The following is a 27,005-nucleotide window of genomic DNA, read 5'->3' as shown; positions in this document are numbered from 1 at the left end:
ATCTCTCTCTCTCTCTTTTTCTCGTCCGAGGCACGTCTAGAAAAATTAAAAATAATTTTCCTACGTAAACGTATTAACCCCGGTGGCGGTGGACGGGCTTTTTGCGCTGCGCTTTTCTCGCAATTTGTACAAAGAACGGCACGGACCTGACTTCAAAGTAGATCTTACACGGTGTCGTATCATTTTATTCCAGGAACTTCCCTGCGTATTACTCGTTATTGCGTTTAAGTCACTGCCGCTTCTGCCGCGGCCGTCGCTCTCATTTAAGATTCCAAGACGAATTTTCGTAACTTTTTTCCGTAAATGGGCGAATTAAATAATAACGTTCACGTAGAGCGCAAACACTTATGAACTCTGCACATCGGGATTATAACTAAACAAAGCGTAGTTGTCTTCCGGTCCTTCCGGAGAAAGGCTGCAGGACGGCTACTCAATTCAGAAAATCATCCCGACTGCGTAAAGATAATAAAACAGCATTTTGAGAAAATAAATTTAAATATCAACATTTTAGCATCTTTCATAAAAAGAAAGCTTTCGCGAAAAATGTATATACAGGAACGCAATCTGTAAAAATTGTTCCTCTGGAAAGATTCTTTAAGAATGAAGTGGAAAGCTGAGATATGAAGACGAAGAGAATGGAATCTGTCCGAGATTCGAATATATATTACCTCGGAGTCAAATAATCATTGTTATCTTCACGCGGATAAATCTGTAAGCTTGACTCTTGGTTTGTTGGTCATCGCATCGGTCGGAAGGCGCCGACGAACGGGAGATAAGCGACGGGCGCTCTCCTCACCTCCCCTCCCGTTTCTCCCATCTTTTCTTTCTCGGCAATAAATCCCGGGGAAAAACCTATCTGGATTTTCCGCTCGTCCTTCCCGACGTTCAACCTAAAAATTCATTAGATTATAAAGCCATTAATGCTCATCCGCGCGGCCGAACGCGCCTCTCCTTGCTTAGGCGCGAGTCCAGCTTGGATCGATATCTCACATTCGTGGAACTCCGTCCATGTTTCTATTGTTTCAATCAGACATAACGGATTGGAATCTATTTTTTAATAATTTTTTAAAATTAATTCTAGGAAATTAACAATTACTGCACATTATATACAGTGTACAAATATAACTTTTAACTTTTCTATTCCCTGAGTGATCATTATTAAATTACTTGCAAATAATAATCAAATTTTGCGTAATGTAGTCGACAGATGTAGAATCGAGATATTATACACATACTTATTCTTTAAACTTTAATTGTCGCTCCTGCGTTACAGCAAAGTCATAGCTTAATATATAATTTGTAAATTTAGCAGGATAATTGAAGTGGATTTTATGTCTCACGCACGAACTGAATATTATGTTTCAGTACCTGCATTTTTTGATTACAGGAATCATAATTTCGGCGACTTCGAAGCAACCACGGAGATTCAACAAGCGCGATGGCATCCGGGTTCTACTAACGACTCTCATCTATTGGTTTTGACATCTGAAAACTCTTTTCGGTAATTAAGAAAAAGTGTGCGAGTATTATTTAACTGAAAGAAGTACGTTGTTTGAGTGGAATTATTCAACTAAAATGTCTTTATTTCAACTTGCATAATTATTATTTATTAGTACGAATGGCCGAATCCTCGATCGATCGAATATGTCCATTGTGTGTCCGTGTATAACACTTCAAGACAAAATATCTCATTTTTCAGCCGCAAGAAAGGCATCCCCTCGATCGTTGCTATGATAATTACAGAAAACTGCAAAACTCTTGAGAAACAGAGTGGTGTAACTCGAACTCGCGTTCTTTAGGTTTTCCTTAGACGGGAGCTTAAACAGTACGGGAACGTTTATGCAAAACTAAACTTTAGAGGGTTTTACGCGGCACGCCGAAGCGCCTTTAAAAATGTCGTCGGACTGACCTTAAGCTGCACTTAACTTTGCCCGCAGTTTATACGAGTGTGAACTGGGCGGTGCACCAAGACTCATAAAATGCTGGAAGGTCGGCCGCGCGCCATCGAGCTCACCCTCGAAGATCCCGGACTTTACGTCCCTCGGCGAGACCGCGGTGGACTTCGATTTCGCCACTCCTACCCTGAGAAAACCGGAATTGTTCGCAAACGACGAGGTACAAGCCGACACTTCGCTATTTAGAATTTTGAGCAACATATTTTTTTTCTGAAATAGGTGTTTTAATCATACATAACATACTTTAATCAATATTTGTCTTTTAATTATTTTTTTTATTAATTGCAAGATAAATAACGCGTCGTACCTGCTACGCACATTACGTGTTATAAAAATTCTAAACAAAAATTAGTTTCCTATATTTTACGTTTCAATAATCGTTGTTTAATTAGTTGCGAACTCAAAGCATTCAATATTTCTAAAATTCTTGTTTTGTTCATTTATTCAAAATTTTTTAATGATAATTTGACATTTCTTAATTTGTTATTATATTCTCATCTGCTCTTAATTTGTTATTACGAAATAGTATTAATATCAGGACTTATAGTATGAAACGTTCCTAATAATTTTCAGATAAAGGAAGTGATGAACTGGAATCAGATCGAGTGGCCGATCTTGGTGCTCCGTGGAAATGGCGAAGTACTAATCGTTCGTGGGAACGTTTTATTGGAGAAGTACGAACAAAATGATTCTTTTATATAAATCAAGAGAAATTAAGTACACGATCTTCGCTTTACACTATTAACGATCTCAGAATTGCTTGCACTTGTGCCAGCAATAACGTCTATTTGATTGTGGCTTTAACTGTTGTCAGCTATGAGAATCCAGTGGTATTGGGCTCGCTGTCCATGTATCCGTCGACCGACGATAATTACGGGATAGATTCGTGTTCTATCATGTGCCTGCAAACTACCCCGCCGATAGTGGTCATCGCCATGTGCACCGGAAAGATTTATCACGCGATACTGCTGCGCGAAATATCGGACTACGACGATGACGACAGAAAGGTATGATGTATAATGAATATTGCAGAATTCTATATTTTATATTCCATGTGTCGTGATGTCACACGCGGAATTTTATCGTTATTCTTTCCGTATCGTTAGTCGAGGACGGGAAGAACAAATTTACAAGAATAGTTACTTAAGAAAAAAAAGAACGATACATTATTTCTCTTTCTCTCTCCGCCAGACTTGGTCGCAATATGGTTCGAGCTATAGTCTTCATACGCCAGACGATGCGCTTTATGTCTACGAGTGCGTCGAACTGGAACTGGGTCTTCTCTTTACGGATGACGATAAGAAATATAATTGTCCCATCCACCTTCACTGCGACAAGGGTAACAAATCGAGGTACTAATCGAAGAAAGCGCGCAGTATGGGGATGTTTCAGAACTATCGCAATTTCTTTCGCCGCAAGTCACCGGCGATTGATCAAAGCTCGATTGAGCTTCAATCAAAAGTCAATTTCTTTCTTTTCATGACGAAAACAGCGATATTTCCAAAGCAATCCGCATTGCATTCGATTACATTTGAATAAAATTGATTTATCAATGCTTACGTGTATTAGATATTTTTGCTCTCACAACGCTGGAATTCACATGGTGAGTCTACCGATGGTTTCTCAACTGGATGAGTTTATACATGGCAAGTACATTCATGTTATTAAAAAAAAAGAGCGTACAAGAAAAATTAGTATCTGCCATTTTGCTTTGTTGTAAAAACATTCTTACATGTATAAATTTGAATAAATTTTTTTTTCTTTTGTGTATATAATAACCAACAATCAGTTTCTTATTAAAAATTAGAATTAAAATTAAAATCAAAGAATGAGATAAAAATATTAAAAAGATTGATTTTCTTTCTACATTTTTATTGGATATTAAAATATCTTCGCGAATAATACTTCTGTCGATCTAACAAATATTTTATTTCTTTTCACAGACAACAGCGGAAATTATCTACCATCTTTGTTAAACCAATCAATTTTACAATATTTATTCTCTACGAGAACCAAGCATACGAACGTAGATGAACCTACGCCGATATTCGGTTTTGGCCTTCTTCAAGAACCTTGTATTTTAGTCGCATTATTGCACACAGGCGTTGTCATCGACCTCTCGGTTATAGATCTTTATTATCTTCCAAGGATCGAGCAATTAGAACCTGTTATTGATACTACAAAGAAGGTAATTAAAGGAATATTGAATGAATGAAATGAAATTTAAGTTCCCAAAAAACGAGTTACTATTCATCTGCTATTCTCTCTCAAAAATCTCCAAATTAATTTCTTATTAAACCGAAACATACATGGGATAACGATCGGGATCGAACCTAGGATTTGCTGAATACGAATGTATTCGTATTATTCTGACGCAAAACCACGCGTCACTTCAAATTTAAAGTATTATTATACTACATTAGTATCATTCGATTTAACTGTTCCCTACTAATAGAGACCTAACATTCCAAAGAAAGATGTTCTTATCCGTCCTTGTAAATCTGTCACATTCTAACACGGTCATGATGTTTCTTGTGTCTTCCTCTTCAGTATATTATATCAGGTCACCCTGACGTTGGTGATCACATTTTAAAGAAAGCCGTTTTATTTTTTTAAGTTTCTTTCTACAGCGACATCCAGAGAAGTAATAATTAGAGTTGTTTTCTTTTGTCTTTTCTGGTAAACTTTCGTTAAAATCTAAATATATGTGGAATGTGAAATTCGAACCGGGAACATGCCGATTAACAATAAGAGTCACGCTTTCACAATGAGTCACGCACCTCTCCCATGTTTTCATGTTGAGATTTCTGAATTTTTTCTTTTACTATAATTTTATTTTAATTCCATTCTTGTATTTTTAAACTTTTTTGAGCTGCTCAAGTTTCCATGCGATTCTTTCAGCATGAAGCAAGAGTGTTGAAAGTATTAATTATTTAGTGAGAATGTTGAATAGCAAAAATATATATATTGTTGATTTTTTTTTTTAAGGTGAATAAGGAACCATTCGACGTATACATCAAGAAATTACTAAGACGCGAAATATCACAACCGATAACTAAAATAGGATCTCGCTTGATGTCCTTAAGCGAATCCCTAGAGGTAAGCCTAATAGAGCCTAATACTAGATAATAGAGAACATTATATGAACCGATTAAATTGATAAGTTTATTCCACTCATAAAAATTATTACAAATATTTAAGAACTTTTGTCTCATGTACAAAAAAGGAGTTATATAGTCGAATTACAATCCATAAACGATCGAAAAACGCAACTGTTTCTTTTGCATTTTAGTTGTTGTATCACGCCACAAATATCTTTCGTACTCAACATTTCGTCCGACACGACAAAGTTCGGGAAGAAATCAGTAAGAAAGTCCGTGCTCTGAAGGCTTTGAAAAGTCATCTATTAAAGGAACTCGACGCTTTAATAGAGACGAAGAAAGAATTGCGACAGACCGCTGAACGTTTAGCTGAACGATATGAAGATATTAATGATAAACAGAAAGAATTGGCACGTAGGTGAGTATAATTATTTAATTACTTTAGCAATATTCGAGCAACTTTACAGATCCGTGTCATTCAAATTGTGTCAAGTAAATGATAGATACACAATTTTGTATTAAATATTGTTGTGGAGGGAGAAAAAGTAAAATCCAAATTACACTATACTTTCAGAGCAGAGGAAGTTTTAAGATTGGTAAATTACAAAGAACCTTCGATGACGCCTATTGAGCGAGCAGAGGCGGAAGAATTGAAGAAAATGGACGTGAAGATATACGACATGCAGATCCGACTTGAACAGCTCAAGAAAAAATCCGCTCAACAGACTATCCATACAAATGGTATTGAAACTAATGGGAAGAAAAAAGAAATTGTTTTCACACGCAGCCAAGAGGAAGCGACAAAGGAAAATCTTAGTCAGACGTATGTAATCGTAAATCAGCAATTCGTGATTTTTAATTTTACAAAAACAGCAATGCTTGGCAAATAAAGTTAGTATAATATTGTTATCATATGTTGGTTGCCTCTTTAATGTGATACATCTTTTTTACAGGGCGAAAAATATAAAGAATTTGGTAGATCAGGTAAAACAGATTAAAGCAGAAATTAGTCTTTCATATATTAGCAAACAGTAATAACAAATATCAATATTCTTAAATTGTAATTAGTGATTGTATATTTTAATTTTACAAATTTGTATGAACAATAAAAGATTATTTTGTTAAATAATTCTTTAAAATCCTATACCTTTAAGATTTCTAATTAATGGTAACACTTTAACGTGTTACTTTTGTCTATCCATCATTTTACCCGAATAATTGTGTATAACACATTAAATTATTTGTTACAAACTTATTTTTACCGTAATTTTTTTGCTGCAACGCTCCTTCACATAAAATGGTTGTACACTGAGTCTCGACCACTATTAATGTAGAAGCGCATCGACAAGAATAAAAAACTATTAACCACAATCGCGGATATTATTTGTTTATGTGTATTTTCGCATCTGTTACTTTTGTCCTTAGCCTTCCCTACATGTGATACAAATATATTTATATAATAAAAATATTTTCTTTATTAAGTCTTAAAATGTACAAGAGGTTTCATCATTTGTTGGTTTATTGGGAATAGTACATTAATTAGGATATGTAAAAGTATATATATACGCAATAGATACTAAAAATAGAAAAAATTCTATAAAATATTTTTTTTGCGGCATGAATTAAAAATTAATAATGAATTAAAAAATCGACCAATGTTAGAATCAATCAATCATCGCTATCAATGTCATCAATGCCGTCAGGAACAGGTGGTGGTTCGTTTTCAAATATAGGCATGATCTAAGATAAAAAAAAAGGGATTTCAGAAATTCATTTTCATAGAAATGAGCATATAAATATTTTTAGAAAAATATAAACGTATAGGTTATTACAGTAGTAGACCGTGGTGAGGATTCCGTGCATTTTATCGAGAAATCATTACCACTATCTGGGTTTAATATTGGCTTCTCGATATGTTCAATTGTTGGTGTCTCAGTTTGTTGATGGTCACCAGTTTTAATAACTGTGGAGTTCACATCTTTAGTGGCTTTAGATTCTCTATCCTCTTCATCAGGGTCTTCATATAATACTTGCAATGTGATATGCTAAACATAAAATTTTATATTAGAACGTTAATATCGTATAATATCGTAATAAGTATTATATTTATTTTGCATATATCTTTTGCATATATCTTACCTTTATTGTGTTTGCAATAGTTGATTTTACATAATCAAAGGATAGTTCAGAACGCGATTCATCCGCAAGTTTTTCTGATAATGTATGATACGTTTTGTTCATTATTTGCTTAATTTCTTTATTCTTCTTCTCAACCTACAAAGTAAACGAATAACATAATATATTGAATTGTCAAAGAATAAAATCTGCAATTAGAAAATATGATCATTACGTCTTTCTGTCTAGAAAATATTGCATCGTCTTGGTGTTCTCTATGACACTTAGAAAGTCTATCTTCTAAACTAACATTTTCTTCTTTACACTGTACAATCGTCTTTTCAGCTATTTCTAAGGCTTCTTTGGTTTTCTTCAACTCATCATTTGTATCAGTTAGTCTTGCTTCCAATTCTTGAAGCTTTTTGCTCAGATTTTCATTAATTTGTAACAATGATTCTTTTTCCTCTGTAACAACAAAGTTCGATAATTCAATAAATGATTTAATACACATAAATTATATTCTAATATAACACTGTTATTACTTAAATATTGTCTGTATTATCTCAGGTGATTGTTACCTTTCGATACTTTTAAATCATTTTCTAAAGAATTTATTCTGCTTTGTGCCTCGCGAATTTTCTCATCCGATGTATCTTTATCAGTATTTTTTGCTAATTCGTTGTCTTTCGTTCCCGCTTGAGTTGCATTAAGAGCCAAGAACATTTTCAAAGAGGCATCCAAAGTTGCTTTATCGCTCGTAGGAGTTGTCGCATTTTGAAGCTCGAACGCATGGAACTACATACATACGTAACAATTTTATAATCAACGCATTATCATCCTCTTACCGATGTGCGTACCTTATCCAGTAATTTCTGGATATTGTCGGATATTTTGGACATCCCCATTCGTATTTCCGCGTTCGCTATTCTCGTTTCCGATAGTAGCATATTCATTCCGGGATCCAGAGCAGCTGGTATTGCACGATTCATAGTCTGCGATACAGGATACATCTGATTGTCCATCGTTACATAATGTCCCTGTAATTTTAACCATCTTTTACAATCACGTAGATAAATTTATTAGATATCTAGCCTGTATTAATCGTACAGCAAAATATGGCGATGGAGTCCATTGTGGCGTTAATGGGGAAGCAGCAACTAACGGCTTATAAGTACTAGAATCTACAGAAGGCATTTCGGTTTTAGGCTCTACAGTTTTCTGAGCGGCCTTTTTTTCATTCGATGACTCGTAGGGCAAATTCTTCTTCTGCGAAGTTCCTTCCAATGGTTCGATCTAATAGAATACGCAATATTTTAGCAAAAGTATAGGATTTCATCTTTATGGAGAAATTTACAAATTGTGACTAACCCTCTTGTGACGAGGAGATTTATGAGGTACATCATCCTGCAAAAAGATATTACTTCTTTCAGATCAGGACAATAAATTTCATAGGTTTTATTTGATATCTCATAAATATTAACAGGAACAATAGAAAATGTGAGTACCTCGGTATCTTCAGAATCAGTAGTGGAAGGCAAAGGCATTTTTGGTAAGATGGACTGACCCATTTTAGCCATTCTCGATATTATAGCCGCTTTATCGCTCGTTGAGCTTTTAGGTGCCGGCGAATTTTCCTCCTGTACTCGTATATCTGTTATCTCTATTATCAGCATAACATCTCTCTCTTTAGGAAATCCAGGACCTAAACTAATCTATGTAAAACTACTTAATGTAAACAATTGTTACCGTATGACAACTGCATAGAAATTTGGCGAACTACCTGTTTGCTAGGTGGTAAGAATAAAACTCTTTTCAGGCCCTTGCCACTGCCCAAAAGAATTCTCTCCCAATTCTCATCCGTCGATATTTCCACAGTCATTGCTTGTGACATTGCAAAGCTTGTCTTAAAAGGTTGTACAATCTCAGTCCCCACAAAATATTTGATGCATATTTTGTCTCCTTCTTTCGCGATCATATCTTTATCGCTCGGCATTAGATCTTGGTAGATTACATTCGCTCCTTTCTCTTGCGTTGCAAAATAGCGTGCCAGTCCCACTTCTATTGCAAACTCCAGATAACTCTCGTTATTCTCGAACAAAATTGACCAATTCTCTTTGTTATTATCATAATAACTAGCGTAATTATTTGCTTGTATAGTATACGCAAAGTCACGTGTCACTGTAGCAACGGATATGTATTCTTGCTTAGTCTTATATAAAATTATCTGATATACTCTCGTTACTGCGTTGCCTGTCAATGCCATACCAAGCTTCCCAACAGAAGCGTATTGGCCATTTTGCCTGAAATTCAATTATATCTAATTACTAATTGTTATAAAAGAAATACTATAAGGTTATAATTATATATCCCTGTCATATATTAACTAAAAATAAGTAATCTTAGCAGTAATCTTAGCAATTTGACGTAATTACAATTTAAAAGCATGTATTGCTTTAGCTATCAATACTTCTGTCTTGGAAGTAGGTACAGTTTGCTGTACGTTATGTCGAGTGTTGCTCTTCTTACTTGCTACTTTAGCGGAATGAGAATCCGTGACTTTTGATTGTAGCCCAAAAATGGCAGCTAGATTAGACCTGAAAATATAAGGATTGTAATATAATCCAATAAATACAAGACAACACGAAAATTGTTAGAACAGAGAAAAACAAATTTGGATTTATTTTCTTATAAAATAACACAAGAACTATTCATACTAGGGTCTGTTTTCTATTGTTGAACTGGCTGTACTAGTTCAGAATTTATCTTTTTTACTCCACATTGGAAGGAAAAAGATAAACTCCGAACTAGTGCAGCTAGTTCAGCAACAGCAAACAGACTCGATAATTGTAAATCTGATAATTCAAATTAATCAATTAATTAAAGCTATAATTAAAACAATAAGTTTGTTCAGGTTTCGTTGTATTTTAACGTTTAAAAATAAACGTTTGCTTATAAGTTTTGATGGGGAAAAAGGCAAGAAAAAAGTAGTACGTGTACTTGTATTTTGCGGAATCGTATCTAATAATAAACGAGTAAATACGTACCCTCCCGCGGGTACAAAGTCAGACTCGTCGTCATCCCGGAAAATCTTGTCGAGATTTGGCAACTGATTTTGCGCGCTCATGATCGCGGGAAATTAATACAGGCTTCTCAATCGCACGTGAACGAAGCGGCACGCCGCGATGACATCTCATCATTCACAGCAAATTGCATTCACAACAAACTCGCCCATCACCCACAGCATGGAGACGGAGTTAAAGGCTTTTTCTCTTTTTTTTTTGCAGATTCTCCTCGAGTGAGGAGGGGCAGGTGCCTTCAACCTACTCCTAAGGTTTATATATAACACAGGATCTCTTCTTCTGATTAATATTATATTCTTATAATTTGATAAGCCTCTTGCTAGAAATTAAAGGCGTAAACATTAGGGTCTACTACTTGCGAAGGGTTGAAGGTTGAAGGTTGAAGCAGGTGGGGACTGGGGAGGAGTATTAGGACATGTTTTTATGGATTCATACTGTTATCAATGCCATCTACTGGACAATGCTAGCATTATTAAGGTTACTTTCCATTTACTGACTGGTGTGATACGCGGCGTGGCACCGCGCGATACGGCGATACACGTAGACGTGGTGACAGTCGTGACATAACCCTGCCTGGTCGACGTTGAGCGATTCACTGTCGCCGTTTTTCGACAATGTGAAGTATTGTTTCCAGAAATTTTGTATGCGACGTGACCTTCGACGAACGCCCCGCAACGAAAGTTGCACGATGAATTTGAATAAGACAGAGAAGCTGTTAGCCGCTAAGAAGAAGGTAATCCCGCATTTGGGAACCATCGTGAACAAAATTGCTTCCGCAGCTGTCAAACCTGTCACGTCACGTTCGGTATAATTAGAGATAATTATAGGGTCTGTTTTCTATTGCTAAACTAGTGCAGCCAGTTCAGCAATAGAGAATCCGTAGATGAAAAATGCTGTTTTGCTGCGAAATGCTCTTTATCGGCACAATTATTAAGATAATAATAACGTAGCGAATTATATATAAAACGATGACGTTAAACTCTTTAAATGTTACAAGCTATTGGAATGCGAAATTAAAGTGTTTTACTGGAAATGATTGCGTTAAATTTTTGGCACGGTTTTACTTGTCAATGTATTTGAAAAGTTGTGGACTTTATGGTGTTTTTTTTACAGCTAAAGGAGTTCCAACTGCAAAAAAAATTACAAGTGGAAGAGAGCTTGAGTAAACAGCAAGACTCAAATGTAACAAATAAATCTATATCACAGGTAATTATTTGCTAACAATGTAGAAATTCATGTCTTGTATTTTTGAACGTATAATATTAGAGGAATATTTTCAACAGTGCCAAACAAATTGTCAAACTGCGAAGGTGGATGAAATCTGTGATCAGAAGAATCAAAATGAAGTAAAGTGTGTGGAGAAACGATATGAGAAACATATAGATGACACAGACATTATACATAAAGAAGAAAATGTAATAAATCATTTTGATGGTGCTAGTAACTTACCAGACACAATCGAAACTATAGTAACGGCAAATAACAGTAAGATAACAGAAAAGAGCTTTCCTATCTTGGAGAGTTATTCAGAAAGCGCTGCGTTACACGAAAGTAGCAATAAAGATGGCACGCATTCTCGTCTTCAGCCAGATTTACAATTTGTGGGAAACGATGGGAGATATAACTTGAATGCTACGGTGTCTAATGGGCCATCGACAGTGCAAAAAGAATATTTGTTAGAAATGGCCTCGGAAGTTGCTCATGTGCTTACCGACGATACAGACCACAATGAGCCGCCAAATTCACTTAATCTTGATCTGAATTGTCGTAATCAATTTTTAAGTTCATGTATGGAGGAACAGAAACAGCTTGTAAATGACTTACATATTCAAGTCAGTCGTTATGTGAGTATACTTTGATACTATACGCAGCTTCTGGTTTATATTTAATTAATCATTGTTGCCAGACATAAAGATAAATTGTTATTACATGTGAAAATAAAATAGCATAGCAGAGTGGCCGAATTAGAAGAAATTCTAGCTACAAAGGATTCTGAGTTTGAAGCCAAACTCGTTCGCGAAATCAGTCCTCTCAAGGAGCAGTTACAGATCCACGCGCAGACTACTGGTATCTTGATAGCGGAAAAGGCGGAGCTCACAGCAGCTTTAGCACAGAGCCAGAGGACTGCAAAACAGAATTCAGGTTAATATTTGTAATTTGCACGTAAAATTTTGAATGTTTATAATTTATCCTGATGTCGGAAAATATGCTGTTATTACAATTGAATGAATGTCTGCTGTTTAGAAGAGATAGAGGAAATGAGTGGAAAATTGAAACATAGCCAGTTTCGTATTAACGAGCTTGAAAAAGAATTGGCTCAAACGAGGAGTAATTCTAGTGACACTCAGAAAAACGCTCAGCAAGTACAGCAAGTCTATGATGAGCTCGAGAAGAAATATCATGAACTCAGGTATTATACAGATATTAAATTTTGTATATTGAAATCATTTTTTTATTTTAATAAATACGTGGCTTTAAATAGTGTTATTCAAAATAATCAAAGTCCACATTTTTGTCTATAGAAAGGAAAAGGAAGATTTGGAATTGGAAACCTCAGAGTTAAAACAAAAGCTGAATTTAAAGAACACCGAGTTTATTACTTTGCAACAGGAATTCCAAGAGAAAGCAGCCTTACTTTCCTTAAGCGAATTAAGGATACAACAGGTAATTCTGTAAGATTATTACTAAAAATTATAATTGCTTTATCTTGAAACTAACGGAAATAAATTGGTTATAGCTAACTAATACATCGCAAACGTTGGAATCCCAGCATCAAACTGTAACAGTGCTAGAACAACAGTTGGCTCAAATGAGAGAAACTTTGAAGTTAGTGAATAACGAGAAGAATGAAGCCAGTAGACAGTATCAAAATTATGTACGACAATTGGAGGCACAGCAGGCAAAATTGCTTAATGAGGTACATATAAATGTTTATATAACTCCTTTCGTAAAGGTAGTTATTTTACATCGAGCAATTGCAGGTTGAAAGTGGAAATAAAATAATCACTGATTTAGAAAACAGAGACAAAAGTTATATACAACGTTTATCAGATTTAGAACAACAATTGCAGCATGAAAAAGAGAAAAATGCTATACCCCCGCCACAAGATCGTAACGATGAAATAACCAATTTAATGAAAAGCATTGAGCAACTGACCGCGCAACAAGAAAGACTTCATATTGCATTATCTGAAAGGGTAAAAATACATATATATGTATAGAAAATAATAATTCAGAAATTTAGTAAGAGAAATGTTTTTTAACAAGATAACGTTTTTAGGATGCGGAGATTGAAATGTTAACGAAAGAAGTGCAGGAACTACGGGATACGAAAGATGATGGTGCTGACGTAGTAAAATTAGTACAGTCTCTCGAAAGTGAAAAACTTGGTGCCTCTAGAGCTGTTTCACAAAATCAACAGTTGAAGGAACAATTAACTGAAATGGAAAATGCTTTTGTTAATCTTGTGAGTAGTATTGCTACACAATATACATGGATCCAATGTTATTAAATCTTAAACTTGAAAAAAAAATTTTTTTGTAGTACTTCTATTTATTACAAAATTTAATCTTGTTTAAAAAACTTAATAATTGTGTTCTCTTTTTAGAGTAATGCTAAATTGGATTTGACAGAGCAGCTTCAAGCTGAACGAAATATTGGCCGAAAATTAAACGCAAGATTGAATACTGTTGAGACGCAAATGGATAATCTGAAAGAGAAATTAAAAGAAAAGGAAACATCATTAATAGAATTAGAGAAAGAAAAATTGCAAAATGCTCAAATTACAGATCAAATGCAGCACTATCAAGCACAGTCTCACCACGCCCATACGCTACAACAAGAATTACAAAACGCTTTGGTAATTTTTGAACTTTTTAGTAATTTAATCATTTTAATTTATTTATAACTCTCATGTGTTTCTTGTATGTGATCCATGGTTATATTACTCAAATTTAACATACTGATAACATAATAGCTTTGCATAGTAATTGTAATTATACATCACAGATTTATATAGAAAACTTGAAAAAAGAAAATGAAGAACTCTTAAAAAAATTAGAAAATAAAGTACAAGAAGAGTCGCATTTGCTCAGAAAAGCTGTCGATCATGGAGATCAGTATTTAACAAAGAATGAGCAAAATTGTAATGATATTGTAACAACGCAAAACTTACCACTGCCAGAAGATAAAAGTATTTCAGATAATATTGGGCCTATTGAAAAATTAGAAAAGAGGTTTAAAGAAACAATGGAGAAGGTCGCTGAATTAACTGACGAGAAACAAAAATTGGAACATCTTGTTCTCCAGCTCCAAAGTGAAACAGAAACTATAGGTAAGCTTTATATACTTTTGATTATACAAACTACCCTAATTTTTCAAATAATATTTAAAATTTTTCAAATAATATTTGAAAAATTAGGGTAGTTTGTATAAATTTTTCAAATATTATTTGAAAAATATTAATTATATTTCAATGTTAATTTTTAATTTTTAATTTAACATTACATAAGTGTTCGTTTTAATTGTAGTTTGCCTTATATTTCTCATAGAATACATTTACACTTAAATTTCTTTATGAACCTTTTTAACTTCTGATTTCATGCGTCAACTTATACAGGAGAATACATTACTTTATATCAAAAGCAACGAGCGATTCTAGGAGAAAGATGGAAGGAAAGAGAGCAAACCTTCCGTCAATTAGTGGAGCAACGTAATCAACAACAGGAACAGTTGCATAAACTAAAAGTGTTAGTTACAGAGTTGCTTAAAAAACATCCCGAAACGCTAATAACTTCCACAGAAACCTGTATGGATTGTCATAAAGGTAAATCCGCCAGTATTTAATGTTTTCTATAGACATTATTTCCTTCGATAATTTTTAAATAAATGTATTTCGAATTTATTTTGATTATACATGTAGAATGAAGAAGAAAGTATGATTATTATATGTATATGTGTGTATATATTCTCTACAGATATAAATGCCGGCAATCCTACACTCTCTGACAATGAGAAGCAGGAGAATACAGAACAACTACCGTTGATAGAAGATAAAACTGCATCGGATATTCTTGATCTTCTCACAGAAATCAAAGACTGTAAAGATGCATGTATTACCGAACCTAACTTTCATCCATGCCCATGGTGCTCCGGAAGGCTCATCACCGTGTAATCATGAATAATAAATTTAATCTTTGTTATAAACTAACTTATATCCACGCGATATAAATTAGTCATGTAGAATAGTAACAATTGTATATAGAGAATTCCTAGACACTTTTTTAAAACCTCTGTATCTATTTCTTGTAAAAGTGCGGACGTGACGTTTTTATCTGAGGAGAGTTGCTTTATAAATATACAGTGCCTTGAATAATTTTGCAAATAAACTTTTTGTTTTCTCTCGCACCTATTTGTCAAGAGGGTTGAGATATTACGAGTACCAATACTTCGTCGCAAATAAACGTTCAATATTTTAATGAAATTTTTATTTGGAATAGTAATTAAAATAGTACATCCTATGCTTTCAAAGCATACTTTCTCTGCGGGAACGCAGAGCGCTTGCGTACGTCCTTCAGCGTTCGTCTGCTGGCCTGATAGGGAGTAAGAACACGGCGTAGAGCCCTTGTTTTCTTGGGCCTCAAATCAAGGGGCTTGTATTTCTTGTTCTTGTAAAGCAGGCGAAGGTTTCCCTTTTGCTTCTGGTGCATAATAATGTACACTCGTGCGATGGCCTTCCTCACAACGCGACTGAAACAACAATAAAAAGGATTAAGATTCGTAGAATATAAATTTGTAAAATATTTACAACATGCATTAGACAAAAACGTTGCAGACTAAAATTAATTTCAACATACTATGCACTTAGAATGATATATCCCAACAAATTTCTCAACAGACTTCAATATTTTTTAGTAAATGTATCTTAGGTTACGGTCAACGTGACGCTACAAATGCTTCGAAGCATTCCTCTTCTCTTTTCTGGCTACGGTCAACGTGACGCTACAAATGTTTTGGAGCGTTCTTCTTCTCTTTCTTTCTTCATTGAAAGAAAAGAGAAAAGGAATGCTTCGAAGCATTTGTAGCGTCACGTTGACCGTAGCCTCTTTCAATGAAGAAAGAGAAGAAGAACGCTCCAAAGCATTTGTAGCATCATGTTGACCATAGCCTTAAATGTATAATAAAGTATATCAAAAAGATAGGCAGATACATATTTATCATTTTATATAATTTTATAAATTATTCCATATTTGCATCATTAATTTAAAGCGCCATGAAGAAATTTAGAATGGAATTATAAGAATTACAGACTTACATCTTGGACAGCTTTGACGCAGCTCCTCCAGTCACCTTGGCCACTCGTAGGGTGGTCAATTCTGTTTTGAGCTGCTCGAGCTGTTTCAGCAGCTCTCGCTTATCTTTGGTCCTTAATTCCGAACACTTCACTTTTGCCTAAAACAATTCAGTATGCGCATTAAGTACCACATATTGTAAACTAACCAACACAAAAGTCAAATTACTACACGCATGGTCATTATGACTTTCATTGTAATGTTAATCGTTTATTTTTGCCGAAACATAATTGCTAGAAGAATATTATCTTCTCTTATTTCCCGTTCAATTCGTAGCTCAACAACATCGTGACGCTATCGTGTTCGCGATGACGCAAGGTTATGTGATATACAAAACTCTCCGGTGAATACAACTCGAAAATATTCACAATCCATTTATTAGATTGTAGAATTCATACAGTTTCTATCGAAAAATCGAAGTACGTTAACCGTTGATGTTCTAAATAAATTCGGATTACAATCTCACGCTTCCACTAACCATTTTAGATCGGTTTTCTCGCAGCAAGGAAAAAGACTCGAACGACTGACGAGTCGCGAAGGAGGGCGCACCGTCTGTTCTTTTTCGAAGAACTTCCTGAACCAGTGCAACACTTCCCATGCGAGATTCCGAAAACACTGGGGGTCAATTCTGTATCTTGGGACGAGGTGAAAATTACAAAAGTGAGGAAATTCACAGAATCTACAATTTTATTTGTCGAAATCTAGTAAATCTGTTTACTATTTGTATATGAGCGGGACTCAATTGACCACATCGTCAATTGATTTAAAATAAAAATATCTGATTGGTTGATTCAGGGGAAAACTCCAGGCATCGGGGGCTGTGAGTGGCTGTGGTCAAACGGGACGCTCCCTTCTGCTTACCAGCGCGAGTTCTGATTGGCTTCTGCTTTCCTGCTTTCTGCTATTCTGCCAAGATGTGAATTTTTCCGAAGAGCGTGCTTCTCGAACGCGTCCATTATTTCTTCTGCAGGTTCTGCCAGCAACAGAGAGACGCAGGGACGTGAGGTCACTCATGCGAGGTCTACAATGCGAGTCGCAAGTCGTGAGTCGCAAGAATTAACCAATCACAGTCGATTATTCTCTTCAAATTCGTTTGTGATTGGTCCATTTCCTACGACTCACGACCCACGACTCGGCATTGTAGACCCCGCATAATGGCTGCGTTCAGCAGACATAACTGTTGAGTTCGTCTTATCAACACTCTGCGTTGATTGGTTGGTTCTAAAAGTAAGAGCCAATCACGTTCGACTGCTACTGAGCAGCTTGGTCTGCTAAACGCGCCCAATGGTTCATTGTAGACTCGGCCTGAAATAAAATCCGCTGTCGTCGCGTCTGTCAGAAGTCTGTCTACGTCTACGCCAGTCTACGGACCTTGGCTGTAATTGACTGGTAATTGACAATCTGAGGAAATTTTTATATTGGTTAAAAAAAATATTTCGGACAGAGTTTCGGGCATTTTCAAGCAATTTACGAAAAGAGCTTGTAAGTTCGATGTATTAAGATAAAAAGTGATAAAAATATTGAATTTTTCTCCGATGTTTTCACTTCTAACTATAAATAAAATTTGTGGATTTTTTACAAGCAAATTATCAGTATACATAAACTTTCTTAAATTTATAATGCAATTAGATTTTAAAGATAAATAAATAATTGTTCTGTAATTCTGTTGCAGGCTTCAATCTGTGCTAATAAGAATAGAACATAAACAATGGGGAAGCACGAAGTAGGCACGCCAAAATACATTGCTAATAAAATCAAGGCGAAAGGATTACAGAAATTACGATGGTATTGTCAAATGTGTCAGAAGCAATGTCGAGACGAGAATGGATTCAAGTGCCACACAATGTCGGAGTCCCACCATCGTCAACTATTATTGTTTGCTGAAAATGCGCATCGATACATGGATGAATTTTCACGGGAATTTTCACAGGGATACCTGAATTTATTGAAGAGACAATTTGGCACCAGACGAGTACCAGCGAATCGCGTATATCAGGAGTACATCTCGGACAGAGGACATATACACATGAATGCGACTCAGTGGCTCACTTTGACAGCTTTTGTAAAATGGCTTGGACGTACTGGACAGTGCGTTGTCGATGATACTGAAAAAGGTTTGTACATTATCCAAATTTATTATTTATAATTTATTACTGACAATTATAAAGATTTGTCTATCGATAAAATTTTAGATTTTGTAAAATACACGTGTTACATTATTTCAGGCTGGTTTGTAACATATATCGACAGAGATCCTGAGACACTTGCTGCACAAGAGAAAAAGGCAAAGAAGGAAAAAATGGACAAGGACGATGAGGAGCGACTGATGGAGTTTATTGACAAGCAAATAGAAAAAGCTAAACAGGATACAAAGGAGGAGGAGGAGAGTGAGACATCTAAGACCCCACTGATGCGTCCTGATGATACACCTTTAGTCCTCGATATAAAACTAAAACCAAAACCAAAGTTGCTACCTGTACTTGAGATAAAGCAAGAGAAAATTAAGAGTGAAGATAGCCAAAGCGTTTCAAGCGGATCAATCAGTGTAAAAAATGAAAAACTCAAAAGATCCAATGATAATGAGACAGACTCTGTTAAGAAGTTAAAAAGTGAAGATAATTCGCCAGCGACTGAAGGCTGGCTTAGAGAAGGTTTAATGGTTAAAGTAACTACGAAGAGTCTGGGTGACAAATATTACAAGGCTAAAGGCATTGTTCAATCGGTTGGGACAGACGGTTTTGTTGGTAAAGTAAAACTGAAGACACCGGAAGAAGTTAACGGACATATTATACGACTAGATCAAGAATATCTCGAGACAGTAATTCCCGCAATAGGTAAAGAAATTCTGATTCTTTGGGGAAAACATAAAGGCATGAGAGCAATAGTGAAGAAATTGCATATAGAACACTATAGCATAGACGTTGAACTCGAAAAAGACAAAAAAGTTGTGAAGAAACTTCCATATGAACAAGTATGCAAGTATATAGATTGAGAAGTAATTGTGCGGAGAAATACTAGGAAAAAAATACTCTATTTTAATATTGTCGGTAATAATCTGTATTATATCCATTGTATTACCCCAAAGAGCATCTGTGTACAAAAACAGCTGAAAAAAATATCAAGCTTGTATATAAAACATGAAGTAACAAAGTAATATTACATAAAACAATTTGGGAAACAATTTTTTGCGAAACGTTTACTTGAGGCAAACTGCTTTTTATATCCAATATTACATACGTTATCAATTATATTTCATTAAATACATATCAGTGTTTGTATGTGCGGTGCAAATAGATATGTGAAATTAGATTATTTAGGGATCTTATCATCCACGCAAATAAAATGCTATAATTTAAACCTCAAATTCCCGGAATAATCATTTTTTAAATTAGATATCAATCACTTTTTAAGAAATAACAAATGTAAAAATAAAACATGATCTTACGAAATATAAATGTACATATAAATATATGTATTATCTTTTTTCTATAAGGGTATATCAGCATTTTTTTAAGTCTTATGTTTCTTTCGACAAGATGCTCATTTTGTATGTCTTTTATATTATTATATATCTTAAATAAAACGAACATCAACTCTCTATTATTTATTTCATATGTATCCAACGACATATAAATTTCTCTTCCAAGCACTTTTATATTGCATATATATTTATATAAAAAAATATTTTACTATATAATACATAAAAAATTTGAGGAAATAAAAATAAACATTTACTATTATGGTATATATACATATATTTACAGTATTCCATGTGTTATTTTATGAAAAATATATGTTAGCTTAATCTTGTTCAGTGTTCACTGTATCACTATGTAACTAATGTATAAAATGACGAAACAATATCATTGATGACACAAATGTCTGGTGCAGTATAGGATGCAATGATATATAAATATTTCAATACTTATAATTCTATTCGGTTTTGCGAAGCATTCGCTCACGTACATATGGCACTGGAAAACATTCTTTATCAAGTAGAACAATGCGGTTGTTAATTTTAAAAAATGAATCTCTTAGAAATTTACGATTCGATACAGGTACAACAGTACCTTCGCCAAATGTTTCTATTTGTTTCTTGCCAAATATTCTATTTACAAACACAGCCTTGTACACTTTCTCCTTAGAACTGTAATAAATTCTAAGTGGAAGTCCTTTGCTGACTACTATGAGTATGGCGGAGAAAGCAAAACTAGTAAACAATATGAGTACTCTTTGCACGTCCGTCAAAGGTCTTAATACATATCCAGTACGTAATATACCCGATGTTCCTTTCTTTAGTACCGGTGGATTCACGTACATCAAATATCCAGAACTAAACGTAGCAGCAGCAAAACATATCCATCCAATATGATACGCCGCAATAATTGTTCCATTAATGGTCGAATGTTCCCTATATACAAGCTGATAACCGTCGCTTATATTGTCCTTGAGTTTATATTTCTGCTCTGCCCAGGAATTAGTCTTATTAGTCCTATTAGTAAGATGTTCATAACTTCTCACGAGCGTGTTTTTGTTGACAGGACCAGAAATTATATTCTTGCGAAAAACAGATCGGCACAGAACAGGAGCCTTGTTCAAGATATAAGCCATTCTTGTAACTCACAAGCAGCTCTGTAACATCAATTATAAAAACGCGTATGAATAATCAGCAAGAAATAAATGTGACTGCTTTAGATTCATTAAATTATATTATATCTCTTATATTACATTAGATTCATTAAATAATATGTATAACTATTCTTAATACCGTCATTATTTCTTATTTCTGTACATACATAAGTATTTCTTTTAAAGTGTTGTTATCAGGGAGCTAGTTTCTGTTTCCTAAAAATATGCTTGCAATAATATGTGTATGCTACTTCATAAAATTAAAAGCATTTGATATTAGGTTAGGTCGCTGTGCAGGTGCTGTACTGCTGTGGACAGTGTGGACAGCTGTGCCTGTGCCCTGCTGTGCAGATACTTCCGGTTGTGCTTTGCGTCGCTTTTACAATTTAACACGCTTTGCATGTGCGCTCGATTAAAATGTCTACGTTGTTCAACGGCGATAACTCCGACTCCGATGGAGAATTGAAAATAAACAAGGAATACGCCAATATTTACGATACCTTCCGTCAAAAGGAGGAATTACATAAACGTGAGTGAACCTAACCTATGTGCGCCTCAACCTTACGTTACTCGCGAGAGGTGTAAAATACACTCTAGCCACAGAAATCATCTAAATTTACAGAATAAAACCGATCGAATGTTACGTAAATTGTTTCACAATTAAAGAACTTTTGCGCTTAATCTTTCTCTAGAAAATATATAGAATGTGATCAACTTTTATTTTAACTTTTATCTTACTTTTAATTGTAAATCATCAAAGAGAATAATGAAAATTAAGATATAATGTATTGAGGTGTAAAATATACCCCATATGAGTAACCACGTTGAAAAAACTGAGTAATGTAAAGTTAATAGAAGAGCAAGAGAAGTGATGGTTGTGGCTCCTTGTATATAGGAACGTTTGACTTATAGTAGGTGGGTTTCAGATCTGATCCCGACCCTTATTTATAATTCGGTTTATAAGAGTAAAAGAACTAGGAATTGACAAATAAGAACAAGCATATATGCTCTATACATATATAATTAAGACACAATACTATGCTTCTTGAAATTTTCTAATTCTTTTAACTCCTTATCTTCATCTTTTCAATCAATCTTAATCAATCTCTTAGTTTCTCAAAGTTGAATCTACGATTTGTCGACTATAAGTCAGGAGTTTATTCCACAGGATCACCACAAGAATTTCTCTATCCAAAAACTGTATTACAGTAACATGATTACAATTGATTGATATACGCAAAAGAATTAAAATATTTAATTAAGTTATGAAAAGCCAATCTGATATTTTACCTGATATCTGTCATGGTTAATGTTAAGTTACTACATCAAATTACTTCACATGGTTTTTTAAATGTGCACATAATTGCAATTTTTTTCTTATTTTTATTTATTTTGTAGTGAAGACAAGGTATGGAGAAGATGCTGCATTTTCGGCGGATGAATCCAGTGATAGCAGTTCATCGGAAGATGAGAATGTATGTTGATTTATAGTTTGTTTGACAAATTACTGGTTGCTTTTAATATGTATAGTATTACACATATTTTTTTAACTTGTGTTAGAAGATGTTGTATTTTATCTCCTTTTTATACCACAACGAATTTAATTATATATATAGTAATACTAATAAATGCATAACAATAATTTATTCTTTTCAGGTTCACAATCCAGAATTTGATAAAGAGTTTCTCATAACGTTGGCACGTTTGAAATCTAAGGATCCAAGCACGTACGATGAAGAAGTTAAGTTCTTTAATGATATTGGAGAACCTGGAATATCAGAAAGTGCTAAAGCAGAAGAAGAGGAAAAAAAGAAGTCAAAGAAAGAAAAGCCTTTCTTTTTACGTGATTATGAACGTAAGATAATATTAGAAAGAGACGGACGATTTAGTAGCAGCGAAGACGAAGATGACGCAATACAAGAAGCTAAATCTAAAATGCCCACTTACGTGGAGGAACAAAAAGAATTGAAAGACAGTTTTAAACATGCTCTAAAGGATGAAGATGAAGATGATCTCTTAAAGATAAAACAAAAGACAGAAGAGGAGAGGCACAAGGTACTTTTAATTCTTACATTTTTAATAATTTCATGTGTATGTATTATTGTGTGTAATGCTGTTATTGTTTTATTTGTTTAGGAAGAAGAATCATACAAGGAGTGGTTGAAAGGCCAAGAAGTAGAAATAGATCCCAAAGAAAAGGAAATGCTTAAACCATTGCGTGATTTTTGGTCAGATCCTAATTTAGACCGAAATGAGAAATTCTTGAGAGATTATATTTTAAATAATAAGTATATGGATAATGAATCTTATGACGTTGATTTAGAGTACAATCATGTTATTCATGACAGCGATGAGAATTTGTCAGAAGATGAGAAGACTATCCAAATGCAAGAAGAATTTGAACATAAATACAATTTTAGATTCGAAGAACCTGATCAAGAATTTATCAAGAGGTATGAATTCTTACTCAAATAAATGTTAACTAGTACATACGCTATCATTTTTTTCTATTCATGAACTTTATGTTTCACTAAGGTATCCACGAACAATGGAAAACTCAATGCGAAAGAAAGATACGCGTAGGGCTCAGAAGAGAGTCGAAGTTAAGCAAAGAAAAGAGCAAGAGAAACAGCAAAAGAGAGAGGAACTAAAGCAATTGAAGGCGTTGAAGAGAAAGGAAATAGAAGAAAAGATAGAAAAGTTGAAAGAAATTACAGGTACTATGACTTTTCAACTTCCGAACGTGTAAAATTTATATCAAATTGTTCAACATTATGCTATGTTTATACTAATTGCAGGAAATGACGATATGCGCTTCGATAATGTTGATTTTGATTCCGATTTCGATCCAAATGAACACGACAGAAGGATGAAAGAAATTTTTAATGATGAATATTATGCTGGTGGTGAAGACGAGATGCAGAAGCCTGAATTCCCAGAGATTGATGAAGAATTGGATATCGAGCCTAAATGGGACACATATGATCCAACTACAGATAAAATTGACATGGAAGCTGCGCCAGAAGAACCTCATTGTGAAGATCCAGATTTTAATGTGCTTATTATAGTCTACCTGTTATATATTTAGCTGATACATTTTGAATAAGAATGTCATCAGTCATTTGATTGCAGATGGATGCAGATTATAATGAATCCCGAGATTTGCAGTCTGAACTCATTGAAAATACGAAAAAGAGAAAACGAAGGAAGCGGTCTAAATTCGCTGAACTTATAGCAAAGGAGAAACCCAAATTTGATCCAAAACAATTTCCTTCGTATGCAGATTATTTTGATCAATATTACTCATTGGATTATGAGGACATGATCGGAGACTTGCCTTGTAGATTTAAATATCGGAAAGTAGTGCCAAACGATTATGGGTTGAGTGTTGAAGAGGTAAGTGTTAATTGTATAAAATGGGATCAATAACTAACGGTATCATTTGATAAATCAACAAACATTTTTATGTTTCAAGATTTTAATGGCTGATGATAAGGAGTTGAATAAATGGTGTCCCTTAAGACATGCCCTTAAATATAAACCAGAACATGCAGAAAAAAATGAGATTCGAATATATAAAGAAAAATCGATGAATGACGCACATAAGCGAAAAATTCTTAAGAGCTTATATACGTAAGTTTTACATGAGGATTAAAAATATATACTATATATACTATATGTATGTAATCAATTGTATATTAATTATGTATATTTAGTGAACCAGAAGAAAGAGAGGAAGAAGAAACTGAACCAGTCACTGAGCAAACTGAAACCAGTGATAAGAAACGTAGGCGAAAGAAGAGAGCTAAAGCCAACAATCCTAACGAGTCTACAAATACTGTTACTATTTCTAAGGAAAAAAGCGTGCATACAGCAGAGAGTAGTGTACAGAATAATTTGCATAATAATGATGACAGACAGGAGGATGAAAAAAATAATAATACGCAAAAGAAAAACATAATAAATAAAAGCAAAAACCGGAAACGAAAGAATAAACTAAATGCTGACGGCGACGGTCCAATTTCTAAGAAAATGAAGACAGACAACATAGTAAAGAAAGATTCTCGAATGAAAGCGGACACTAATAACATTAAAGTAGAAAACAATAACGAAAGGATGGTATCTGTCAATAAATTTGCAGGCCAGAAGAAAAACAAGAATAAGAGTTCTCAATTTAATCAAATAAACACTAGAAAGCGCAAACCAGATTATGATGATCCAACGATGTCTTTGAATGCAGAAAGATTGAAGACCTACGGAATAAATGCTAAGAAATTAAAAAATAAGTTGAAATATGGCAATAAAAAATTGTAAAGGTTGGTTTCCTGTATTTTTATATCTGTAAATATAACAAATATAAAATCATATCTGATATGATTTTAGATTCTGTGTAACATTTATATATATATAATATTTTCTTATTAATAAATAATAAAATATTAATATATATATTATATCTGATCATATCGCAAAGTTATAGCAAAAAATTAAATAAATGAGTCGGTACATATAAGCGTGACAAGTTTAATACCAAGGCATATACGTACAATACAAATGCATATACATATACACATACCACATATAAAGGATGGATAAGAGACAGCAGTCGGCGACTGCGCGCACCCTCGAGTAGGAGTGGTCTCGAGTTAGGGCGGATCCGCTTTCGGATGATAAACGACGTTTGCGGATTATTAGGATCGTAGGCTGCTGTTTGTGTTTGCCTTTCCACAATTTCCATCTCTAATCCAGGCCGTATGCTTCGCTCAGGAGAAAAATACACCCCATTGACCGGGCCCGTTACGGATTTCACTTACCGAATTCTTTATTTGTATTCTTTCTTTTTGCCCCATTAAATTTTTGACCAATATAATTACAAATAAGGAACTTAAATTAAACCACAATTATTTTTTATTTTTTCACAATCTTAGACGAATTTTTAAACGATATACGTTATTTTGCTTCTGGAAAACTAAATCAACTGAAGAGTTTCAAGAAAAATTATGTATATTATTATGATTTTTATTTACATTATACATTTTTTTATGAACATTAATAAGATTATCACTTATTAATCACAGTAGATATTTATTCTTTACATTGGATTTTTGTTTCGACTTAATTCTTCAGATTTATTAGAAATATATTTTCATGCTCAAAATATTTATTTAAACTTTCATCATATTTCGGTTTGTGAATTGATGCCGATGTATACCTATATATATTTTTTATAAAGAAAATCTAATTATAATGATTCTTTTATTGTGTAACGTTAAAGAATAAGCAGAATTAGCCGCCGAACGTGTAAACGTGTTCATGTATAATTTAAAACAAAAGATTCGATCACTTGCGGGAGAAAAGGGCGGCTGCAGAAAACAATATCGTTGATAATGTATCTGCGACGCCTCTTAAGAATTTTATTTAACGGGAGAGTACAACGACATTGGTGGGATCGGTCTGAAAACCCTCGGCACAAACCCTCTTTCTCCCTCGGGTACAATAAATCAATCCCCTTGGCTCGACGAGGACTACCAGTAGTAGCAGGTGGCTCCTGACGGCCACTGGCGTTCGCGCCCTTAATTCCCAATTAATGTTATCCTCGATGTAAACGTACGCCCTATACGTTCCCCTTGGCCCCAAACCGTACGTTCGAGCATGTTTCCTCGCGGATTATGCATCGAATGCACCGACGCGACGCGACGGGACATCGTCGGTTGCATTAAAGTAATTCGCGATTCTATACAGTAAAATATATTCTCTAGCAACTTGCGAATTGTT

The 27,005-nt window shown here is 34.4% G+C and overlaps 7 protein-coding genes across 7 annotated transcripts in view; 4 read left to right on the top strand and 3 right to left on the bottom strand.

The window, feature by feature from the left end:
• Positions 1 to 6,428, top strand: part of LOC112455100 (nuclear pore complex protein Nup88) — a 64,900-nt gene extending 58,472 nt beyond the window's left edge. Inside the window, exons 3-13 of the mRNA XM_025016805.1 lie at positions 1,388 to 1,501; positions 1,938 to 2,115; positions 2,529 to 2,629; positions 2,770 to 2,962; positions 3,147 to 3,307; positions 3,525 to 3,601; positions 3,899 to 4,143; positions 4,944 to 5,054; positions 5,248 to 5,474; positions 5,631 to 5,879; positions 6,010 to 6,428. Of these exons, the coding sequence (XP_024872573.1) occupies positions 1,388 to 1,501; positions 1,938 to 2,115; positions 2,529 to 2,629; positions 2,770 to 2,962; positions 3,147 to 3,307; positions 3,525 to 3,601; positions 3,899 to 4,143; positions 4,944 to 5,054; positions 5,248 to 5,474; positions 5,631 to 5,879; positions 6,010 to 6,091 (1,738 nt within the window). The 3' untranslated portion in view covers positions 6,092 to 6,428. The remainder of the gene's footprint in view (positions 1 to 1,387; positions 1,502 to 1,937; positions 2,116 to 2,528; positions 2,630 to 2,769; positions 2,963 to 3,146; positions 3,308 to 3,524; positions 3,602 to 3,898; positions 4,144 to 4,943; positions 5,055 to 5,247; positions 5,475 to 5,630; positions 5,880 to 6,009) is intronic.
• Positions 6,429 to 6,520: 92 nt separating this feature from the next.
• Positions 6,521 to 10,626, bottom strand: LOC112455099 (FK506-binding protein 15). The gene is made up of 12 exons (XM_025016804.1): positions 10,216 to 10,626; positions 9,604 to 9,765; positions 8,952 to 9,471; positions 8,677 to 8,883; positions 8,540 to 8,575; positions 8,279 to 8,464; positions 8,029 to 8,208; positions 7,750 to 7,966; positions 7,407 to 7,636; positions 7,196 to 7,330; positions 6,889 to 7,101; positions 6,521 to 6,796 (listed from the first exon to the last, which is right to left on the bottom strand). The coding sequence occupies exons 1-12, from the start codon at positions 10,293 to 10,295 to the stop codon at positions 6,725 to 6,727; spliced, it is 2,238 nt and encodes a 745-aa protein (XP_024872572.1). The 5' UTR covers positions 10,296 to 10,626; the 3' UTR covers positions 6,521 to 6,724.
• A 170-nt stretch (positions 10,627 to 10,796) lies between these two features.
• LOC112455098 (golgin subfamily A member 2-like) lies at positions 10,797 to 15,638 on the top strand. Its single transcript, XM_025016803.1, has 13 exons — positions 10,797 to 10,984; positions 11,365 to 11,457; positions 11,535 to 12,095; positions 12,198 to 12,393; positions 12,496 to 12,661; positions 12,774 to 12,915; positions 12,989 to 13,168; positions 13,233 to 13,448; positions 13,532 to 13,717; positions 13,859 to 14,110; positions 14,260 to 14,584; positions 14,870 to 15,076; positions 15,228 to 15,638. Exons 1-13 carry the CDS (start codon positions 10,895 to 10,897, stop codon positions 15,422 to 15,424), a joined length of 2,811 nt encoding a protein of 936 aa, XP_024872571.1. The 5' UTR covers positions 10,797 to 10,894; the 3' UTR covers positions 15,425 to 15,638.
• Positions 15,639 to 15,720: 82 nt separating this feature from the next.
• Positions 15,721 to 17,170, bottom strand: LOC112455102 (60S ribosomal protein L35). The gene is made up of 3 exons (XM_025016807.1): positions 17,080 to 17,170; positions 16,565 to 16,701; positions 15,721 to 15,999 (listed from the first exon to the last, which is right to left on the bottom strand). The coding sequence occupies exons 1-3, from the start codon at positions 17,080 to 17,082 to the stop codon at positions 15,768 to 15,770; spliced, it is 372 nt and encodes a 123-aa protein (XP_024872575.1). The 5' UTR covers positions 17,083 to 17,170; the 3' UTR covers positions 15,721 to 15,767.
• Positions 17,171 to 17,948: 778 nt separating this feature from the next.
• LOC112455108 (DNA/RNA-binding protein KIN17) lies at positions 17,949 to 19,963 on the top strand. The gene is made up of 3 exons (XM_025016814.1): positions 17,949 to 18,083; positions 18,274 to 18,715; positions 18,827 to 19,963. The coding sequence occupies exons 2-3, from the start codon at positions 18,310 to 18,312 to the stop codon at positions 19,591 to 19,593; spliced, it is 1,173 nt and encodes a 390-aa protein (XP_024872582.1). The 5' UTR covers positions 17,949 to 18,083; positions 18,274 to 18,309; the 3' UTR covers positions 19,594 to 19,963.
• A 409-nt stretch (positions 19,964 to 20,372) lies between these two features.
• On the bottom strand, positions 20,373 to 21,490 carry LOC112455122. Its single transcript, XM_025016855.1, has 2 exons — positions 21,398 to 21,490; positions 20,373 to 21,233 (listed from the first exon to the last, which is right to left on the bottom strand). Exon 2 carries the CDS (start codon positions 21,210 to 21,212, stop codon positions 20,535 to 20,537), a length of 678 nt encoding a protein of 225 aa, XP_024872623.1. The 5' UTR covers positions 21,213 to 21,233; positions 21,398 to 21,490; the 3' UTR covers positions 20,373 to 20,534.
• Positions 21,491 to 21,635: 145 nt separating this feature from the next.
• Positions 21,636 to 25,551, top strand: LOC112455121 (protein KRI1 homolog). The gene is made up of 9 exons (XM_025016854.1): positions 21,636 to 21,759; positions 22,629 to 22,705; positions 22,887 to 23,285; positions 23,367 to 23,683; positions 23,766 to 23,947; positions 24,029 to 24,285; positions 24,363 to 24,626; positions 24,706 to 24,863; positions 24,947 to 25,551. Exons 1-9 carry the CDS (start codon positions 21,648 to 21,650, stop codon positions 25,542 to 25,544), a joined length of 2,364 nt encoding a protein of 787 aa, XP_024872622.1. The 5' UTR covers positions 21,636 to 21,647; the 3' UTR covers positions 25,545 to 25,551.
• The last annotated feature ends 1,454 nt before the right edge of the window (positions 25,552 to 27,005 follow it).

Source organism: Temnothorax curvispinosus, unplaced genomic scaffold, assembly GCF_003070985.1.
Source record: "Temnothorax curvispinosus isolate PA1 unplaced genomic scaffold, ASM307098v1 QBEX01005835.1, whole genome shotgun sequence".
NCBI lineage: Eukaryota > Metazoa > Arthropoda > Insecta > Hymenoptera > Formicidae > Temnothorax > Temnothorax curvispinosus.
This window is presented reverse-complemented; position numbering and strand designations above follow the sequence as displayed.